The 16,421-nt window shown below is 40.9% G+C and overlaps 1 protein-coding gene and 1 pseudogene across 1 annotated transcript; both read left to right on the forward strand.

Annotated features, from left to right (window-relative positions):
* Nucleotides 1-8,535: 8,535 nt before the first annotated feature.
* LOC132226154 (olfactory receptor 6C4-like) lies at nucleotides 8,536-14,523 on the forward strand. Its single transcript, XM_059681014.1, has 2 exons — nucleotides 8,536-9,434; nucleotides 14,484-14,523. Exons 1-2 carry the CDS (start codon nucleotides 8,536-8,538, stop codon nucleotides 14,521-14,523), a joined length of 939 nt encoding a protein of 312 aa, XP_059536997.1.
* Nucleotides 9,465-10,069, forward strand: LOC132225778 (ribosomal protein uL24-like; annotated as a pseudogene).
* Nucleotides 14,524-16,421: the final 1,898 nt, after the last annotated feature.

A 16,421-nucleotide genomic window follows, 5' to 3' on the forward strand; every position in this document is an offset into this window, starting at 1 on the left:
AGTCTGTGGGCAGGGCCAGGGGTGGGGACTTCCGCCCCCAGCACTAACGTCACGCTGCCTGCGTAAATCCCTGTTCAGCACTGGTATGATGCTGAGGGGGGTAGCGGGGGCTTACGGGGGACCTAAGGCCGCACCCCTGCCCCAGCTCCGGGCCAGGAGACCTCAGGCCGTGCCCCCCGCCCCGGAGCCAGGCCCGGGGACCTGAGGCTATGCCCCCCACCCAGAGGGGCTTGAGGGGGTTGGGGCCAGCCAGGTCTAGGTCTTACCCAATGGGGTTGGGGCCGGCCAGGTCTGGGTCTCCTGCTTTTTTGAAGCATATGAGGGTGGTGTGTGGGGACTTGACTCTAGGTCCCGCAGGACGCCCCAGACTCTGACAGGAGGGAGATTTTATATACACTTTACTACTTTTCTTTCATCTCTGACACTTCTATTATAGAGAAAGGGCAAATAACAATATTAAAATATTTCTTCTCAATTCTCTTTTAATGTGAATTTCGTGTACTGGGCCACTAGTTTCTTATAAACAAAGAGAAATATTTTTGTAATATATATATTTATAACATATATATCATCCTCTAGCTTGACCACCTATAATTTACCCACCCAGATTCTGTACCCAACTGCAAATTTCAAAAAACAGACTATAATTGTCTCTGTTTGGCTCCTATCTACACCTAGTTCATTCTCCTCTAGCTAAGTTCTCCTAAAAGAAGCTGGGGACTGGGAGAAAAATAAGATCTATCATATCTATTATAAAATTATCTCTTTGTCTAGCATTCAGACATCAAGGATTACCCACAAATAAATGCCCTCTCCCCTGAAGCTCTAGACTAGATTGCACTAATCCCTTCTTTTGAAAATTATACTGCTCTTGTTCTGCTACTCCATGTTTCTTGCCTTTTCCCCATCACCTGTTTTCCTGGTGTATAATGTTATTGACTCCAATAACCTCTCAGGACTATCTATGTTGGTCTTTCCTAAAGAGCTCTGTAGTGTTAGAGCACATTAGCTTTCTCAAAGATCCATATTTTCCATACTCATCCATTAGTTTTGTCTGTCTAAAACCAAACTGGGAACAGGGGGAGAGATTGTTCACATGGGTGGCCTAAGGTAAATCTTAATCACAGACTGTTTGTCTAGAAGCAACCCCAATAGATGCATTCCTCTCACCAAACATAGTTTGAAAATTAATGTCATATCAAGGGTCTTGGTTGAAGTCAATTGCTGATCCCTCTAGGATCATATTCCTCTGCTTCATGCAATCTGAAAATTCTTTTGTCAAGGAGCTTCTTATTTGATAGCTCTTGAGGAGCCACATGACAATTACCATTCCCATGTAAAGACGTAGAGATTTAGACTGTGTGCATTTGAAAAGGTTTGCGTGGGAGTGGCGGTGAACAGGGGAAGGGGGTTTTCAAGCCTTGTAGAGGAGAAAGAGGAAGGACACAGGGCCTCCAGTCTTACATCAGAGAACAATTATCAGGACACCAAAGACTAATGGGAAGAAAAAGGCACTAATGGAGAAAATGCTAAACCTTCCTTGTATCTCATGTTACTTGACCAATATAACATCACCACAGCAACAGAAGACAAATGCTCTAACTGCTACTACCTTGCTCTTGAGAAGTATATGGGGGTTATGAATGGTAACAAATAATAAATGTATAGTTTATTCAATGTTACTTGTCTGTGATTACAGAACATAAAATCCTATAACTGTGACCTTTAGAATTTTTTCTAGCATTGTACTTAAATATAATAAAGATATGTTGTTTAGCATTATGCCCACCATGAAGTAAACTGCTCAAAACAAATGTTTTTCTACTTTCTGTGGTTATTTTTAATAATATCATTACTGCAGTTTCCACAAAGCTTTCTTACTATCCTGATGTTCTCCTATTAAATTCCTCGGCGTCTCTTTGGACTTCTTCCCCAATCTCCTATTAGAGGTTCAATTCCAGAGTTCTCAACAAATAGGGTTCATTAGCATACTCTGAATTTGTGCCTCCTGGGACGTTTCATTTCTTTCCTCAGCTCATTATCTTAAGGTCTCCCTAAATACAAACATTTTAAATATGTCTCAGCCTCGTATAAAATCAGAAGAAGCTCAAATGAGTCAGAACAGAGGAAATAAGATTTTGAAGCGAGGGTGCTTTTATTATCATTACTATAAGTATGCTTAACTTAAATAAAGCACATCTCAAAGGATTACTTTACTGGCCAGGTTACATTTTATTTTTTTAATCAAATTTATTGAGGTTACATTGGTTAATAAAATTATATATGTCAGTGTGCATTTTATATTAATGGGGAAATTAATTTAATTTTACTGCTCTTGTTCTACTCCATGTTTCAGAAAAGCTCATATATGACAGGATCAGCAGGATTTTTTTCTACTAAATTTTCATAAGCTTGTAAGATTTTGTGAATAATTAGGTCAATAAGTAGTGGTGGGAAAGGAAAAACAAGTTCAGTTTTATGCCACCTTTCATTCACATCTGACTTCTAACTTATGATTCATCCCACAACATGTATGGGAAAAATCCCACATCACTGCCCTGAAGTCAAGTGTAAGTATATTCTCAGCTTATAGTTATATCAATGTCATTTGTCTGTGATTGTAGGCCATAAAATCTTATAATTGTGACTTTTTTTATTTAAGATGAACTTATACTTGTTTTATAACCTTCATACAATATAGACAGGTATAAAAGTAAAAAGTAAAAAGGGACAGCTCCCTGTATGTCCCCCACTTGCTCATTCAACTTCATTGAAGTAATACTGTTTATTTATTTTTCCAGACACATGTGACTATATACATAAAAATATAGTTGTATAGCATATAAAAGATGTTTAGATACATGTATGTCTTTTTTTAATATATCTTTAATTGATTTCAGAGAGGAAGGGAGGGGGAGAAAGAGATAGAAACATCAATGAAGAGAATAATTGATCAGCTGCCTCCTACATGTCCCCTACTGGGGATCGAGCCTGCAACCCAGGCATATATCCTGACCAGGAATCCAACCGTGACCTCCTGGTACATAGATTGACACTCAACCACTGAGTCACTGCAGTTGGGCTACATATATGTCTTTTTAACAAAAAGGGATCATACAATACACCATTGTTAACATATTAAGGTTAATGCGAGAGAAAAACATACAAAAAATGAGAGTTAAAAATATGGGGCTGAAAATGAAATAAGAGTTCAGGCCTAGACATATTTACTTGAGAGTAAGCATGAGATAGCTACAGGACAGGGTTGTGTCACTCATTTGGAAACTAGAGCAAGCAAGAGCAACTTCTGAAAAAGGAGTGTTTAGAAGAAAGAAGAGTAAGACATGCATCTTTAGAGTTCAAAGAAAGGAGGGAAAATCATGAAGGACCCATTAGTTAAAACCAGAAATTAAGAAGATATTAGAAAAAAATACAGAAGAAAATAGTAGAAGAAAAAAATCAAAGATAATGTAGAGGCAAAAATATAAATATGCAGAATATTTTTCAATATGCAATTACCATTTAATAAATTTGTTAAGAAACGGTCCACATGTGTCTTAGAGTCAGAAGAATGTGCTAGCTGTGTGTTCTTGGTCAAATCACTTAAACTTTCCCAGTCTCCGTTTCACTATCATGACCATTATTATCCTCACAGTAGAGGTAATCCACATGATCTCATCTGTAAGGTTGAGATAATGATCATAATCGCTCTACCCCTGTGTGAGGATGGGAAATCAGCACAACCTGGGAGTTAAGTGTGCAGACTGTGGAACCAGGTGGCACTGGGTCAGACTCCACAACACACTAGCAATGGAAGTTGGAACAATTTCATCAACTGCTCCAAAACTCAGTTTCTTCATCTGCACAATGGGGATAGTAATAACAGCTATCTCAAAGGATCCTTATGGGAATCAAATAAAATAATGACAAGACTTGGCACATAGTAAGTTCTCAATTCATGATAATTATTTATTGTTATTATAATTGAACCAAATAAAATCAATGTACATTAAATGCTTTTTGATTTGGAAGATGGTAAAATGTTTACTAGTTTCTATTTTCAAGAGTCAGAGAGGGACTAACCTTTGACACCAAAGGGGTAATCAACTCTTTTGATCAGAGTATGAAAAGATCAGAACAGTCTTGAAAGAAGAAAGGTAGAGAGGAGGATCATGCCAGAGAAAATTTTACTAATTATCAATAAAATGGAGGTGGGTTATCTGCTGAGAATGGTTTAGAGAATTTGAGAACCATGCAGAAGAATAAATAAAAGTGAAATGTAATTTAAATTAAATTTTGCAATAGCTATGTAAACATTAAGAACCCTATTCCTCCGCTATAAACAAAAATAATTACCTGAATTCTCTAAGTATGGTATAAATAGCCCCCTAGTCATTTATATTCTTCATTAGAAACTCCTAGCCCTAGCCGGTTGGGCTCAGTGGATAGAGCGTCGGCCTATAGACTAAAAGGTCCCAGGTTCGATTCCAGTCAAGGGCATATGCCCGGGTTGTAGGCTCAATCCCCAGTACCGGGCATGCAGGAGGCAGCCTATCAATGATCCTCTCTCATCATTGATGTTTCTATCTCTCTCCCTCCCCTTTCCTCTCTGAAATCAATAAAAATATATTTTTTTTAAAAGAAATTTCCAAATGACATTTGGAACTTTTTTTAAAAAATTGTATTGAATTTATTGGGGTGACATTTGTTAATAAAACATACAGGTTTCTAGTGCACAACTCTATAGCACATCGTCTGCATACTGTATCATGTGCTAACCACCCAAAGTATCTCCATCATTATCCTCCCTTTGCCCTCTTCCACCTCCCTCCACGTCCTTTCCCCATGGCAATCACCATACTATTGTCCACGTCTATGAGTGTTTTTCTTCTTAATACCTTACCTTTTTCACCACCCTCACCTCTGACAGCTGTCAGTCTGTTCTCATTATCTATAAGTCTGTTTGTATTTTGTTAGTTTATTTTGTTCATTAGATTCCACATATAAGTAAAACCATGTGATATTTGTCTTTCTCTGACTGGCTTATTTCACTTAACATAATATTCTCCGGGTCCATCCATTCTGTCCCAAAAGGTAAGAGTTCCTTCTTTTTTGCAGCCACACAACATTCCATTGTGTAGATGTATCGTAGCATTTTTATCCACTCATCTATTGATGGGCATTTGGGCTGCTTCCAAATCTTGGCTATTGTAAATAATGCTGCAAGGAACAAAGGGGTGCATATATTCTTTTGAATTAGTGTTTTGGGTTTCTCCTGATATATTCCCAGAAGTGGAATCACTAGGTCATAAGGCCATTCCATTTTTAATTTTTTGAGGAAACTCCATACTGTTTTCCACAGTAGCTGCACCAATCTGCAATCTCACCAACAACACTTGTTTGTTGATTTATTAGTTATAGCCATTCTGATAGCTATGAGGTAAAATCTCTTTGTGGTTTTAATTTGCATTTCTCTGATGATTAGTGACCTTGAGCATCTTTTCATATGTCTACTGGCCATCTGTATATCCTCTTTGAAGAAGTGTCTATTCAAGTCCTGTGCCCATTTTTTAATTGGGTTGTTTGTTTTCTTGGTGTTGAGTTATATAAGTTCTTTATAAATTTTGGAAATTAACCCTTTATCAGATGTGTCATTGATGAACATGTACTCCTATTCAGTGGGTGGTCTTTCATTTTGCTGATGGTTTCCTTTGCTGTGTAAAAGCATTTTAGTTTGATGTAGTCCCATTTGTTTAATTTTTATTTTGTTTCCCTTGCCCCATGAAATATATTAAAAAATATCACTTTGAGAAATGTCCAATATTTTGCTTCCTATGTTTTCTTCTAGGCTTTTTATGGTTTCGTGAATTACATTTAAGTCTTTAAATCCCCTTTGAGTTTATTCTTGTGTATGGTGTAAGTTGGTGATCTAGTTTCTTTTTTCTGTTTTTCTTTTTCTTTTTTTTCTTTTTTTGCATGTATCTGTTCAACTTTACCAACACCACCTATTGAAAAGACTGTCTTTACCCTTTTGTTTGTTCTTGCTTCCTTTGTCAAAAATTTTTAATGTCTTTATTTCTTTCTTTCTTTATGTTTTGTTAATCCTCACCTGAGGATATTTTTCCATTGACTTTTAGTGAAAGTGGAAGAAAAAAGAAATACAGAGAGAAACATCAATGTAAGAGAAACACATCCATTTGATGCCTCCTGCACAAGCCACCACCAAGGCCCAAGCCAGGGAGAAGCCTGCAACCGAGGTACGTGCGCTTGACCGAAATCAAATCCAGGAACCTTTGGTCCACAGGCTGACACTCTATCCACTGAGACAAACCAGCTAGGGCTACTTTGGGAAATATTAATTGACCATAAAGCTGTGGGTTTAGCTCTCTATTCTGTCCCATTGATTTACATGCCTTTTTTTATGACATTGTCATGCTGTTTTGATTACAATGGCCTTGTAGAATAGTTGGATGTCAGATAGCATGATTCCTCCAAACTTGTTCTTCTTAACTCAAGATTTCTGAGGCTATTCAGGGTCTTTTGTGGGTCCCTATATATTTTTGGAATACTTGTCTTTTGGAAAGTTCTGTGAGCTATGCCATTGGTATTTTAATAGGAATTGCATTGAATTAATAGATTGCTTTGGGTAATGTGTGCATTTTATTATGGTGATTATTCTTATCCATGAACACAGAGTATGCTTCCACTCATTTGTATCTGCCTCAATTTCTTTCTTTAGTATCCTATAATTTTCAGGGTACAGGTCTTTTACCTCTTTGGTTAGATTTATCCCTAGTTACCTTATTGTTTTTGTTGCAATTGTAAATGGTATTGTTTTCTTAGTTTCTCTTTCTGATAGTTCAACATTGGTGTATAAAAATGCCCCCAATTTCTGAATATTAATTTTACTTTTTTTAACATCTGAATATTAATTTTGTATCCTGCTACTTTACTGAATTCATTTGTCAATTCCAGTTGTTTTTGGTAGAGTCTTTAGGGTTTTCTATGTACAGTATCATGTTATCTGCAAACTGAGACCTGAGGGAAAGCAGATACTAACTGCAAAGATTTAGAGACTGATATTAGTTACATTGATTCACAAATTCAAGAAATCTAAGGGAATTTGGGGATCTCTTTGGATACAAAGTTATAATAATATTAGAGGCCTGGTGCACAAAAATTTGTGTACTCACGGGGGTCCATCAGCCCAGCCTGTGCTCTCTTGCAGTCTGGGACCTCTCGGGGGATGTCCTCCTGCTGGCTCCACGGGGGATCGGGCCTAAGCTGGCAGTCAGACATCCATCTGGCAGCCCGGGATGTCCACTTGCCAGCGGGGAGCAGGCTTAAACTGCGTCCTTAGCACTGCTGAGAAGGCGGGAGAGGCTCCCGCCACCACTGCTGTGCTGGCAGCTGGCAGCCTGGCTTGTGGCTGAGCAGAGCTCCCCCTATGACAGCCCACTGACCACCAGGGGGCAGGTCCTGCCTTGAGCATCTGCCCCCTAGTGGTCAGTGTGTGTCATAGTGACCAGTCATTCCCAGTCCTTCTGCTGTTAGGGTCAATTTCCATATTACCCTATTATTATATAGGATAGAGGCCTGGTGAATGGGTGGGGCTCGGCTGGTTTGCCCTCAAGGGTGTACCAGATCAGGGTGGGGGTTCCCACTTGGGTGCCTGGCCAGCCTGGGTGAGAGGCTGATGGCCGTTTTCAGGCTGGCCATGCCCCCCAGTGACCCAAGCTCCCAGCCTCTCCTTTTTTCTATTTTCTTTTTTTTTCTGGTATTTATTTATCTTCTATAATTGAAATTTTGTAGCCTTGAGCAGAGCCCAGGGCCAACCAGGGCAGGTGGGAATCTTGGCTTCTTCCATCGCTGGGACAAACCAAGCCTCTTGCTCTGTGGCCACTGCCATCTTTGTGATGGAGGGTGGAGTGATGGTTTATTTGCATATTACTCTTTTGTTAGATAGGATTGCTTATTCCTTCCTAAAGGCCCCTCAACTATGAACTAATATAGTTAGCTTCTCTTCTCACACTAAGACCAAGAGAGTGATGGAAATGAGACACCACTGCCAAAATAGCAGATAAAAGATCAAAAGCCAGTGTTCAAAGAGACACTAAATGGAGTAAATGATAACTTAGGATTTGGATTAGAAGATGTGCTAGGAAGTACATGAAGAGCCTGAAAAGGAGGCATGGAGAAAAATCCTATGTGGGAATCCAACAAAAATTCTTGTGAAGAGGCAGCCTCTATCCAATAGAAAATCTCACTTGAGTCAAATTAAACAGGGGGGACAGGGGACGGGGGAAGGGTTGAATCAATTCAACAAAAAAGCCTAAGTCTACCAGACGTGAGGCCCTGGACCTAAGCAAAGTACCGAAAATTAGGTACAGCGGTATAGCGGCAGATTCGGAAATTACCGAAAAATCGGGACAGCGGTCTGGTGGGATCAACCTCTCCTGAAAGCTCCTGCGCTCTTCTTCCCTTTTAAACACCAACTTTGTTCCTTTGTACCTTCCTAGGCTGTAAAAGTTAGCGATGAAAAACCAAACCTTTCCGACAGAATTCATTCTTCTGGGACTAACAGACATCCCAGAAATTCAACTTGTCATCTTTATACTTCTCTTCCTGACCTACATATTTAGTATTATTGGAAACCTGACCATCATCACCCTCACACTACTGGACTCCCACCTACAGACTCCCATGTATTTCTTCCTCCGGAATTTCTCCTTTTTAGAAATTTCCTTCACAACCACTTTTACCCCTAGGCTACTGTTCAGCATCTCAACTGGGAAGAAGAGCATCAGCTTTGCTGGTTGCTTCACTCAGTATTTCTTTGCCATATTGTTCGGGGCCACAGAGTTTTACTTTCTGGCTGCCATGGCTTATGACCGCTATGTGGCCATATGTAAACCCCTGCATTACACAACCATCATGAGCAGCAGGGTTTGCACCCAGCTGGTTCTCTGCTCCTGGCTAGGTGGTTTCCTGATCATCATATCCCCAATCATCCTGACCAGTCAGCTGGATTTCTGTGCCTCCAACATACTCAATCATTATTATTGTGACTATGGACCCCTCATAGAGATATCGTGCTCAGACACAACACTCCTGGAGCTGGTTGACTTTATTTTAGCATTTGTGACCGTGGTGGTCACTCTGGTGCTGGTGAGTGTCTCCTATACAAACATCATCTGGACCATCCTGAAGATCCCCTCTGTGCAGCAAAGGAAAAGGGCCTTTTCCACGTGCTCTTCCCACATGATTGTCATCTCCCTCTCTTATGGCAGCTGCATCTTCATGTACATAAAACCCTCAGCAAAAGAGGGAATTGCCTTCAATAAGGGAATTGCTCTGCTCAATACCTCAGTAGCCCCTTTGTTGAACCCATTCATTTACACTCTAAGAAATAAAAAAGTAAAACAAGCTTTCAAGGATATGAACAAAAAGATTAGGACTTCTTAATGAACATAAAGACCTCTGCTGGAGGCTAAAAAAATACAGCAATTAGCATAAAAGTGCAAAAGAGACATTAGAAAAACAGTGGACTATGATATTCAGCAGTGCCCAAGATAATGTCTTCCTGGCTCTCCAAGGAGCTGCGCAGAAGTACCACATCTGCTCCATGTCCATCCTCAAGGGCGATGAGGTCCAGGGGGTTCAAGGACACTACAAAGGTCAGCAAATCGGCAAGGTAGTGCAGGTGTACAGAAAGAAATATGCCATCTACATGGAGCGGGTGCAGCGTGAGAAGGCTAAGGGCACAACTGTCTAGGTGGGCATTCACCCCAGCAAGGTGGTTATCACCAGGCTAAAACCAGACAAAGATCAGAAAAAAATTCTTGAACGCAAAGCCAAATCTCGACAAGTTGGAAAAGAGAAAGGCAAATATAAGGAAGAACTTACTGAGAAAATGCAGGAATAAATGTAACCTGTTGTGCAACCACGGTTTAGCTGTAGGTTTTTAGCCTGCTGTGTATTCCTTTAAAATGGTTCAAGATGTCTCTGGAATATTTTGTTTCCTTCCTGGTTTGTAACTGATATGTGGCTCTTTATATCTATTGTTGCTGTTTGGTTTAATTTTATGAAGAAAAATTAGAAATGTTTCTTTAAAATAAAATATTTCTTTCTAGCAAATAGATTTTTGAAGCAGACATTTTAAAAATTTGCAAAGATGTGAAACAATACCACTCATCTCATTACTTTTTGAGATTATAGTTGTGTTAAATAAAAATATATTATTTGTGTTTTAAGATGTTTTTATTATAGTAATTTAAAACAAATCAATATGTAGATTTTTTAATTCCTCAGTTTTGATTTATAATATGAAATAAAATAATACAGATATAACCCTTTAGTAGATAAATTTTTATAGGAAAAATATGTAGCTATATAACTTTGTTAGTCTATGTACAAAGGAGGAACATTTGAATAAAATTAATGGTGGTGTCCACAAGACTGGTGGTCTTGGGCTTATTGATAAAGTTTAGCTTTACAAACCAGGCTCTTCACTTTATCAAAGTCTTTAGAAAGTTGTCCAAACGTATTACCAGAAATACTAGACAATTTCCAGAATAAGCTAGTAATTACATCTTGCAATAAAGCTCTACTCTTGCAATAAAGGCCATCCTTTCTCAAGGTTGAGATAATTTTACTTCTCATCCTTTTTGCTCTGAAAATTCTAAAAATCTCTTCTTTAGACACTTAATACAGAAACTGATTCTGCTGGTAGGGTTGATATTTCTGGCTCTAACTTTCCTCCAGTCATGAAAATGAAATGAAAACTACTGGTTTTCATCTGGTATCCCTAACAGACTGAATATCCAATCTCTTCTTAAGGGAAGATTCAGAAGAGTAGGAATCTTGAGTTATGTTACCAAACCTGTAGGGCTCCTTGAGGGTGCCTGAGCTGTAGGGGACATACTTTGTAGATGAACCTTGGGAGGCTGAGAGTGAAAGGGCTACCTAAGGATGCCTTAGAAAACAGCATCCAAATATTTTAAGAATTTTTTAAAGTAAATTACCTAATTTATTAGAGGCAGCTGGCTTTTGTTATTGTTATTGTCCAGATAAGTCAAGTGGACGCAAATTCCAGTAGATTGTCTCTGTAACTGATCCCCAAGGTCAGTTCTTTGCACAGCACCCCTTGGTGCTTCTTTAGACCAGTGATTTCCCACCTTATTCATCTGATGACACACATAAACTAATTATGAAAATCCTGCAGCATACCAAAATATATATTTTACCCATCTGACAAAAGGAAAATAGATATACTTTTGATTCATTAATACCAGACAGCTATTGTTGTATTGTCTGCTGTCATCATTTTTATTTGATAGCCTAAGAGAAAATAGGTCAATGTCCCTGACTAAATAGTCACATGTTGCATATTTTAAAAAACTTTGTGGCACACTGGTTGAAAATCACAGCTTTAGACCAAATGCTAAAGAACAAGCAGTTCAGAATATTGAGCCTCTTTCTCCAAAGGCTCCTGACTCCTGTTTCTGCGTGTCTTTTAATTAAATACCTTAAAGATTTGGGCATGGAAGCTGGATGGAAACATACACACTCTGCCTTGGCCCAGCCCTGTCCTCTGCCTCGGGTCTGAGCAGTCCTGTGAATGTGCCCTTCATCAACTGCCTAGAAGCCCGGCAATCATTCCACAAATATATTTGCCTGCCTACATTGTCCTCAGTGCTGAAGTTATTATGGGGCCATTTTCCTTCTCTTCAAAGTGCTGACTGCAGAAGAAAAAAAAAAAAGAACTGGTTTTTTAGAGGGTAGTTAAAATCAGGAGGACATAGAAACCTATATATCATAAGGTGTCTACATTTTATTTGAAGTGGTAAAATCTTGATTCTAAGTGGACTGGGAAAAGTTAAGCATGTGTATAGTAATTTCAACATAAATAACTTCAAATATTTGATATAATCAAAATCACAATAAATAAATGAGTTTAAATGGAATACTAAAAAAAATCAAATAACCCAAAAGTAGGCATGAAAAGGGAAACAGAGGAACTGAATTAGAGGAAATAAACATCCTATCTAATAAAAGAGAAACATGGTAATTGGCGTACGACCGCTCCCCTTCCCATTGGCTAATCAGCGAGATATGCAAATTAACTGCCAACCAAGATGGTGGCCGGCAGCCAGGCAGCTTGAAACTAACATGGGGCTTGCTTGCTTCAGTGACAGAAAACCAATGTTCCCCGCCTGCTTTGCTGGCCTCTGAGCCTGCAGTTTAAGAAATATTGTAACGAATATAGACACTAAACAAAACCCCAGAAACCTGCTTTCAGCCAGCTGGGATCTCAGAGCTGGTGTTGATACAGAGTTTCGATGATAGAACCAAAACAAACCAGATACCTGCTTTCAGGAGTGGAGGCCTAAGAGCTGGAACCTCAGAGCTAAAGCTGGCACAGAATAAAAAAAGAAAAAGAAAAAAAGGAGCAGTTGGGAGCTTCAGTCCCAGCCTGAAAACAGCCCTCAGCCCCTCACCCAGACTGGCCAGGCACCCCAGTGGGGACCCCCACCCTGAAGGGTGTGCGACCAGCTGCAAACAGCCATCATCCCCTCACCCAGGCTGGCCAGGCACCCCAGTGGGTACCCCCACCCTGATCCAGGACACCCTTCAGGGCAAACCAGCCAGCCCCCACCCATGCACCAGGCCTCTATTCTATATAGTAAAAGGGTAATATGCCTCCCAGCACCGGGATCAGCGTGACAGGGGGCAGTGTCCAAACCCCCTGATCGCCCTGCGGCTCTGTGTGTGACAGGGGGTGGGGCCACAACCTCCCTATCCGCCCTGCTCTGTTCGTGACAGGGGAAGGTGCCCCAACCTCCTGATCAGCCCTGCTCTGTGACTGATACGGGGGTGCTCCCCAACCTCTGATCGTCCTGCGGCTCTGTGTGTGACAGGGTGCGGCACCCCAACCCCCTGATCGGCCCTGCTCTGTGTGTGACAGGGTGTGGCGCCCCAACGCCCCCCCCCCATGGGCCCTGCTCTGTGTGTGACAGGGTAGAGCCATAACCTCCCAATTGGCCCTGCCCTGAGTGTGAGAGTGGCGGTGCCCCAACCCCCTGATCCGCCCTGCTCTGTGGGTGACAGGGGGCGGTGCCCCAACTCCCCTATCGGCCCTACTCTGTGAGTGACAGGGGGGAGCTCCTCAAACCCCTGATGGGCCCTGCTCTGTGCGTGAAAAGGGGGAGCTCCCCAACCCCCTGATCGGCCTGCTCTGTGCGTGACAGGGGGCAGCGCCCCAATTCCCCAATCGGCCCTGCTCTGAGCCTGACCAGGGGCTGCACCTAGGGATTAGGCCTGCCCTCTGCCACCAGGGAGCAGGCCTAAGTCAGAAGGTCCTTATCTCCCGAGGGGTACCAGACTTCGAGAGGGCACAGGCCGGGCTGAGGGACCCCCCCCCCCACCCGCCGCCGAGTGCACAAATTTTTGTGCACCGGGCCTCTAGTAATATATAATAAATGATGGACATAAATCCAAACATATCAATAATTATACTGAGGCAGGACAGTAAGCTAGGAATATTCCTCGGCAAGTAGAATTGGGAAACTGAGACGGAGAGATGAACAAACTGGCCCAGCAATTTACAGCAGATACAGAGGGCCACTTCCCTAGAGATAACATCTAGGCCTCAGGTGTATTTCAGCTTCAGGCCCAGAAAAGCAGCAAAACCAGGTAGGTGGAGCCAGGACCACTGCAATGACAAATAGTGCTGACCAATCAGTGGAGACCACAACCCTGACAGGGCACACCTGGAAAAACCAATGAGTATTGTATTGAGATCTCCCCAAAGCCCTCCCCTAAACTCCCAGCCTTCAAAGACCCCCATCCTGAGCTCTTCTCCCTTTCCGGACCACGCCTGCACCTTTCCCTTCCCCCTTTCCTTCCCCCACAGGTGTGCATTCATAAATGCTAAGGGTGCCCATGAGATTTGCACCAGGGGAGCAATGGGTAGCAGCAACTCAGCCCAGGCTAACCCCCTGAACCTCTCTGACTTCTCAGTGAGCCAAAGCAGCCCTGCCTAGGCTCATTTCTTCCCTACAACATTTCTAGAGCGCCAGACATTTCTAGCGAAGCACAAGACCTTATCTTCCCTAACCAAGGAAACTTGAGAGTAAATGGTTTACACCTCTCCTCCCTACCCAGAGAATAAATAGTTTAAATCATCCTGGTCAGAGATATAGATACGAAATAGAATTAATGCCATTTGTGCCAGCCAAACGGAGAGGAAGTCTGGGGAATAACTAACAACAACAATGAGAGTCAAAGAAATCCAAGATAGAGGCAAAGCTAAACCTTAAATGACCTGGTCGCTCTATGCCTCATTTTTGTACATCAACATATTAACGAAAACACCTGGGAAGCTGATGAATATTCTGCTAAAACCCGCCATGAGACCTCTCCTAAGATTCCTGCTCCAAAGGAGATAAAAAGCCTCAAGACAAAAGACCCAGGTGTTCTCTCTGGAGCACGGCCAAGATGCCTTTTCTTTCTCAGGTGTGAACGTTCTCCTAACTCTAAGGGTCCCCATGAGACTTGCAATCAGGGGAGCATCAAGCAACAGCAGCTCATCCCGGGCTTACCCCCTGAACCTGCCTCCAGTGCCCCTTTTCTCTGACTTTTTAATGAGCTAGCAGCAGCCCTGCCTTGTCTCACTCCTATCACTGTGACTTTTACTTCTCAGTGAGCTAACAGGAGCCCCGCCTTAGCTCACTTTTACCAGGGTGCTTCTCTGCATCTAGAAGGGTTCAGGAATATGGAGAAGGTTCTGCGTGTAAATTAATAAAGACGCCAATAATTAGGTCAGTAAGTAGTGGTGGGAAAGAAAACAAGTTCAGTTTTATGCCTTTCATTCACATCTGACTTCTAACTTATGATTCATCCCACGACATGTTTGGGAAAAATCCCACATCACTGCCCTGAAGTCAAGTGTAAGTATGTTCTCAGCTTACAGTTATATCAATGTCATTTGTCTGTGATTGTAGGACATAAAATCTTATAATTGTGACTTTTTTTATTTAAGATGAACTTATACTTGTTTTATAACCTTCATACAATATAGACAGGTATAAAGGTAAAAAGTAAAAAGGGACAGCTCCCTGTATGTCCCCCACTTGCTCATTCAACTTCATTGAAGTAATACTGTTTATTTATTTTTCCAGACACATGTGACTATATACATAAAAATATAGTTGTATAGCATATAAAAGATGTTTAGATACATGTGTGTCTTTTTTTAATATATCTTTAATTGATTTCAGAGAGGAAGGGAGGGGGAGAATGAGATAGAAACATCAATGAAGAGAATAATTGATCAGCTGCCTCCTACATGTCCCCTACTGGGGATCGAGCCTGCAACCCAGGCATATATCCTGACCAGGAATCCAACCGTGACCTCCTGGTACATAGATTGACACTCAACCACTGAGTCACTGCAGCTGGGCTACATATATGTCTTTTTAACAAAAGGGATCATACAATACACCATTGTTAACATATTAAGGTTAATGCGAGAGAAAAACATACAAAAAAATGAGAGTTAAAAATATGGGGCTGAAAATGAAATAAGAATTCAGGCCTAGAAATATTTTCTTGAGAGTCAGCATGAGATAGCTACAGGACAGGGTTGTTTCACTCATTTGGAAACTGGAGCAAGCAAGAGCAACTTCTGAAAAGGGAGTGTTTAGAAGAAAGAAGAGTAAGACATGCATCTTTAGAGTTCAAAGAAAGGAGGGAAAATCATGAAGGACCCATTAGTTAAAACCAGAAATTAAGAAGATATTAGAAAAAAATACAGAAGAAAATAGTAGAAGAAAAAAATCAAAGATAATGTAGAGGCAAAAATATAAATATGCAGAATATTTTTCAATATGCAATTACCATTTAATAAATTTGTTAAGAAACGGTCCACATGTGTCTTAGAGTCAGAAGAATGTGCTAGCTGTGTGTTCTTGGTCAAATCACTTAAACTTTCCCAGCCTCCGTTTCACTATCATGACCATTATTATCCTCACAGTAGAGGTAATCCACATGATCTCATCTGTAAGGTTGAGATAATGATCATAATCGCTCTACCCCTGTGTGAGGATGGGAAATCAGCACAACCTGGGAGTTAAGTGTGCAGACTGTGGAACCAGGTGGCACTGGGTCAGACTCCACAACACACTAGCAATGGAAGTTGGAACAATTTCATCAACTGCTCCAAAACTCAGTTTCCTCATCTGCACAATGGGGATAGTAATAACAGCTATCTCAAAGGATCCTTATGGGAATCAAATAAAATAATGACAAGACTTGGCACATAGTAAGTTCTCAATTCATGATAATTATTTATTGTTATTATAATTGAACCAAATAAAATCAGTGTACATTAAATGCTTTTTGATTTGGAAGATGGTAAA

Source organism: Myotis daubentonii, chromosome 2 (genome assembly GCF_963259705.1).
Source record: "Myotis daubentonii chromosome 2, mMyoDau2.1, whole genome shotgun sequence".
Classification (NCBI taxonomy): domain Eukaryota; kingdom Metazoa; phylum Chordata; class Mammalia; order Chiroptera; family Vespertilionidae; genus Myotis; species Myotis daubentonii.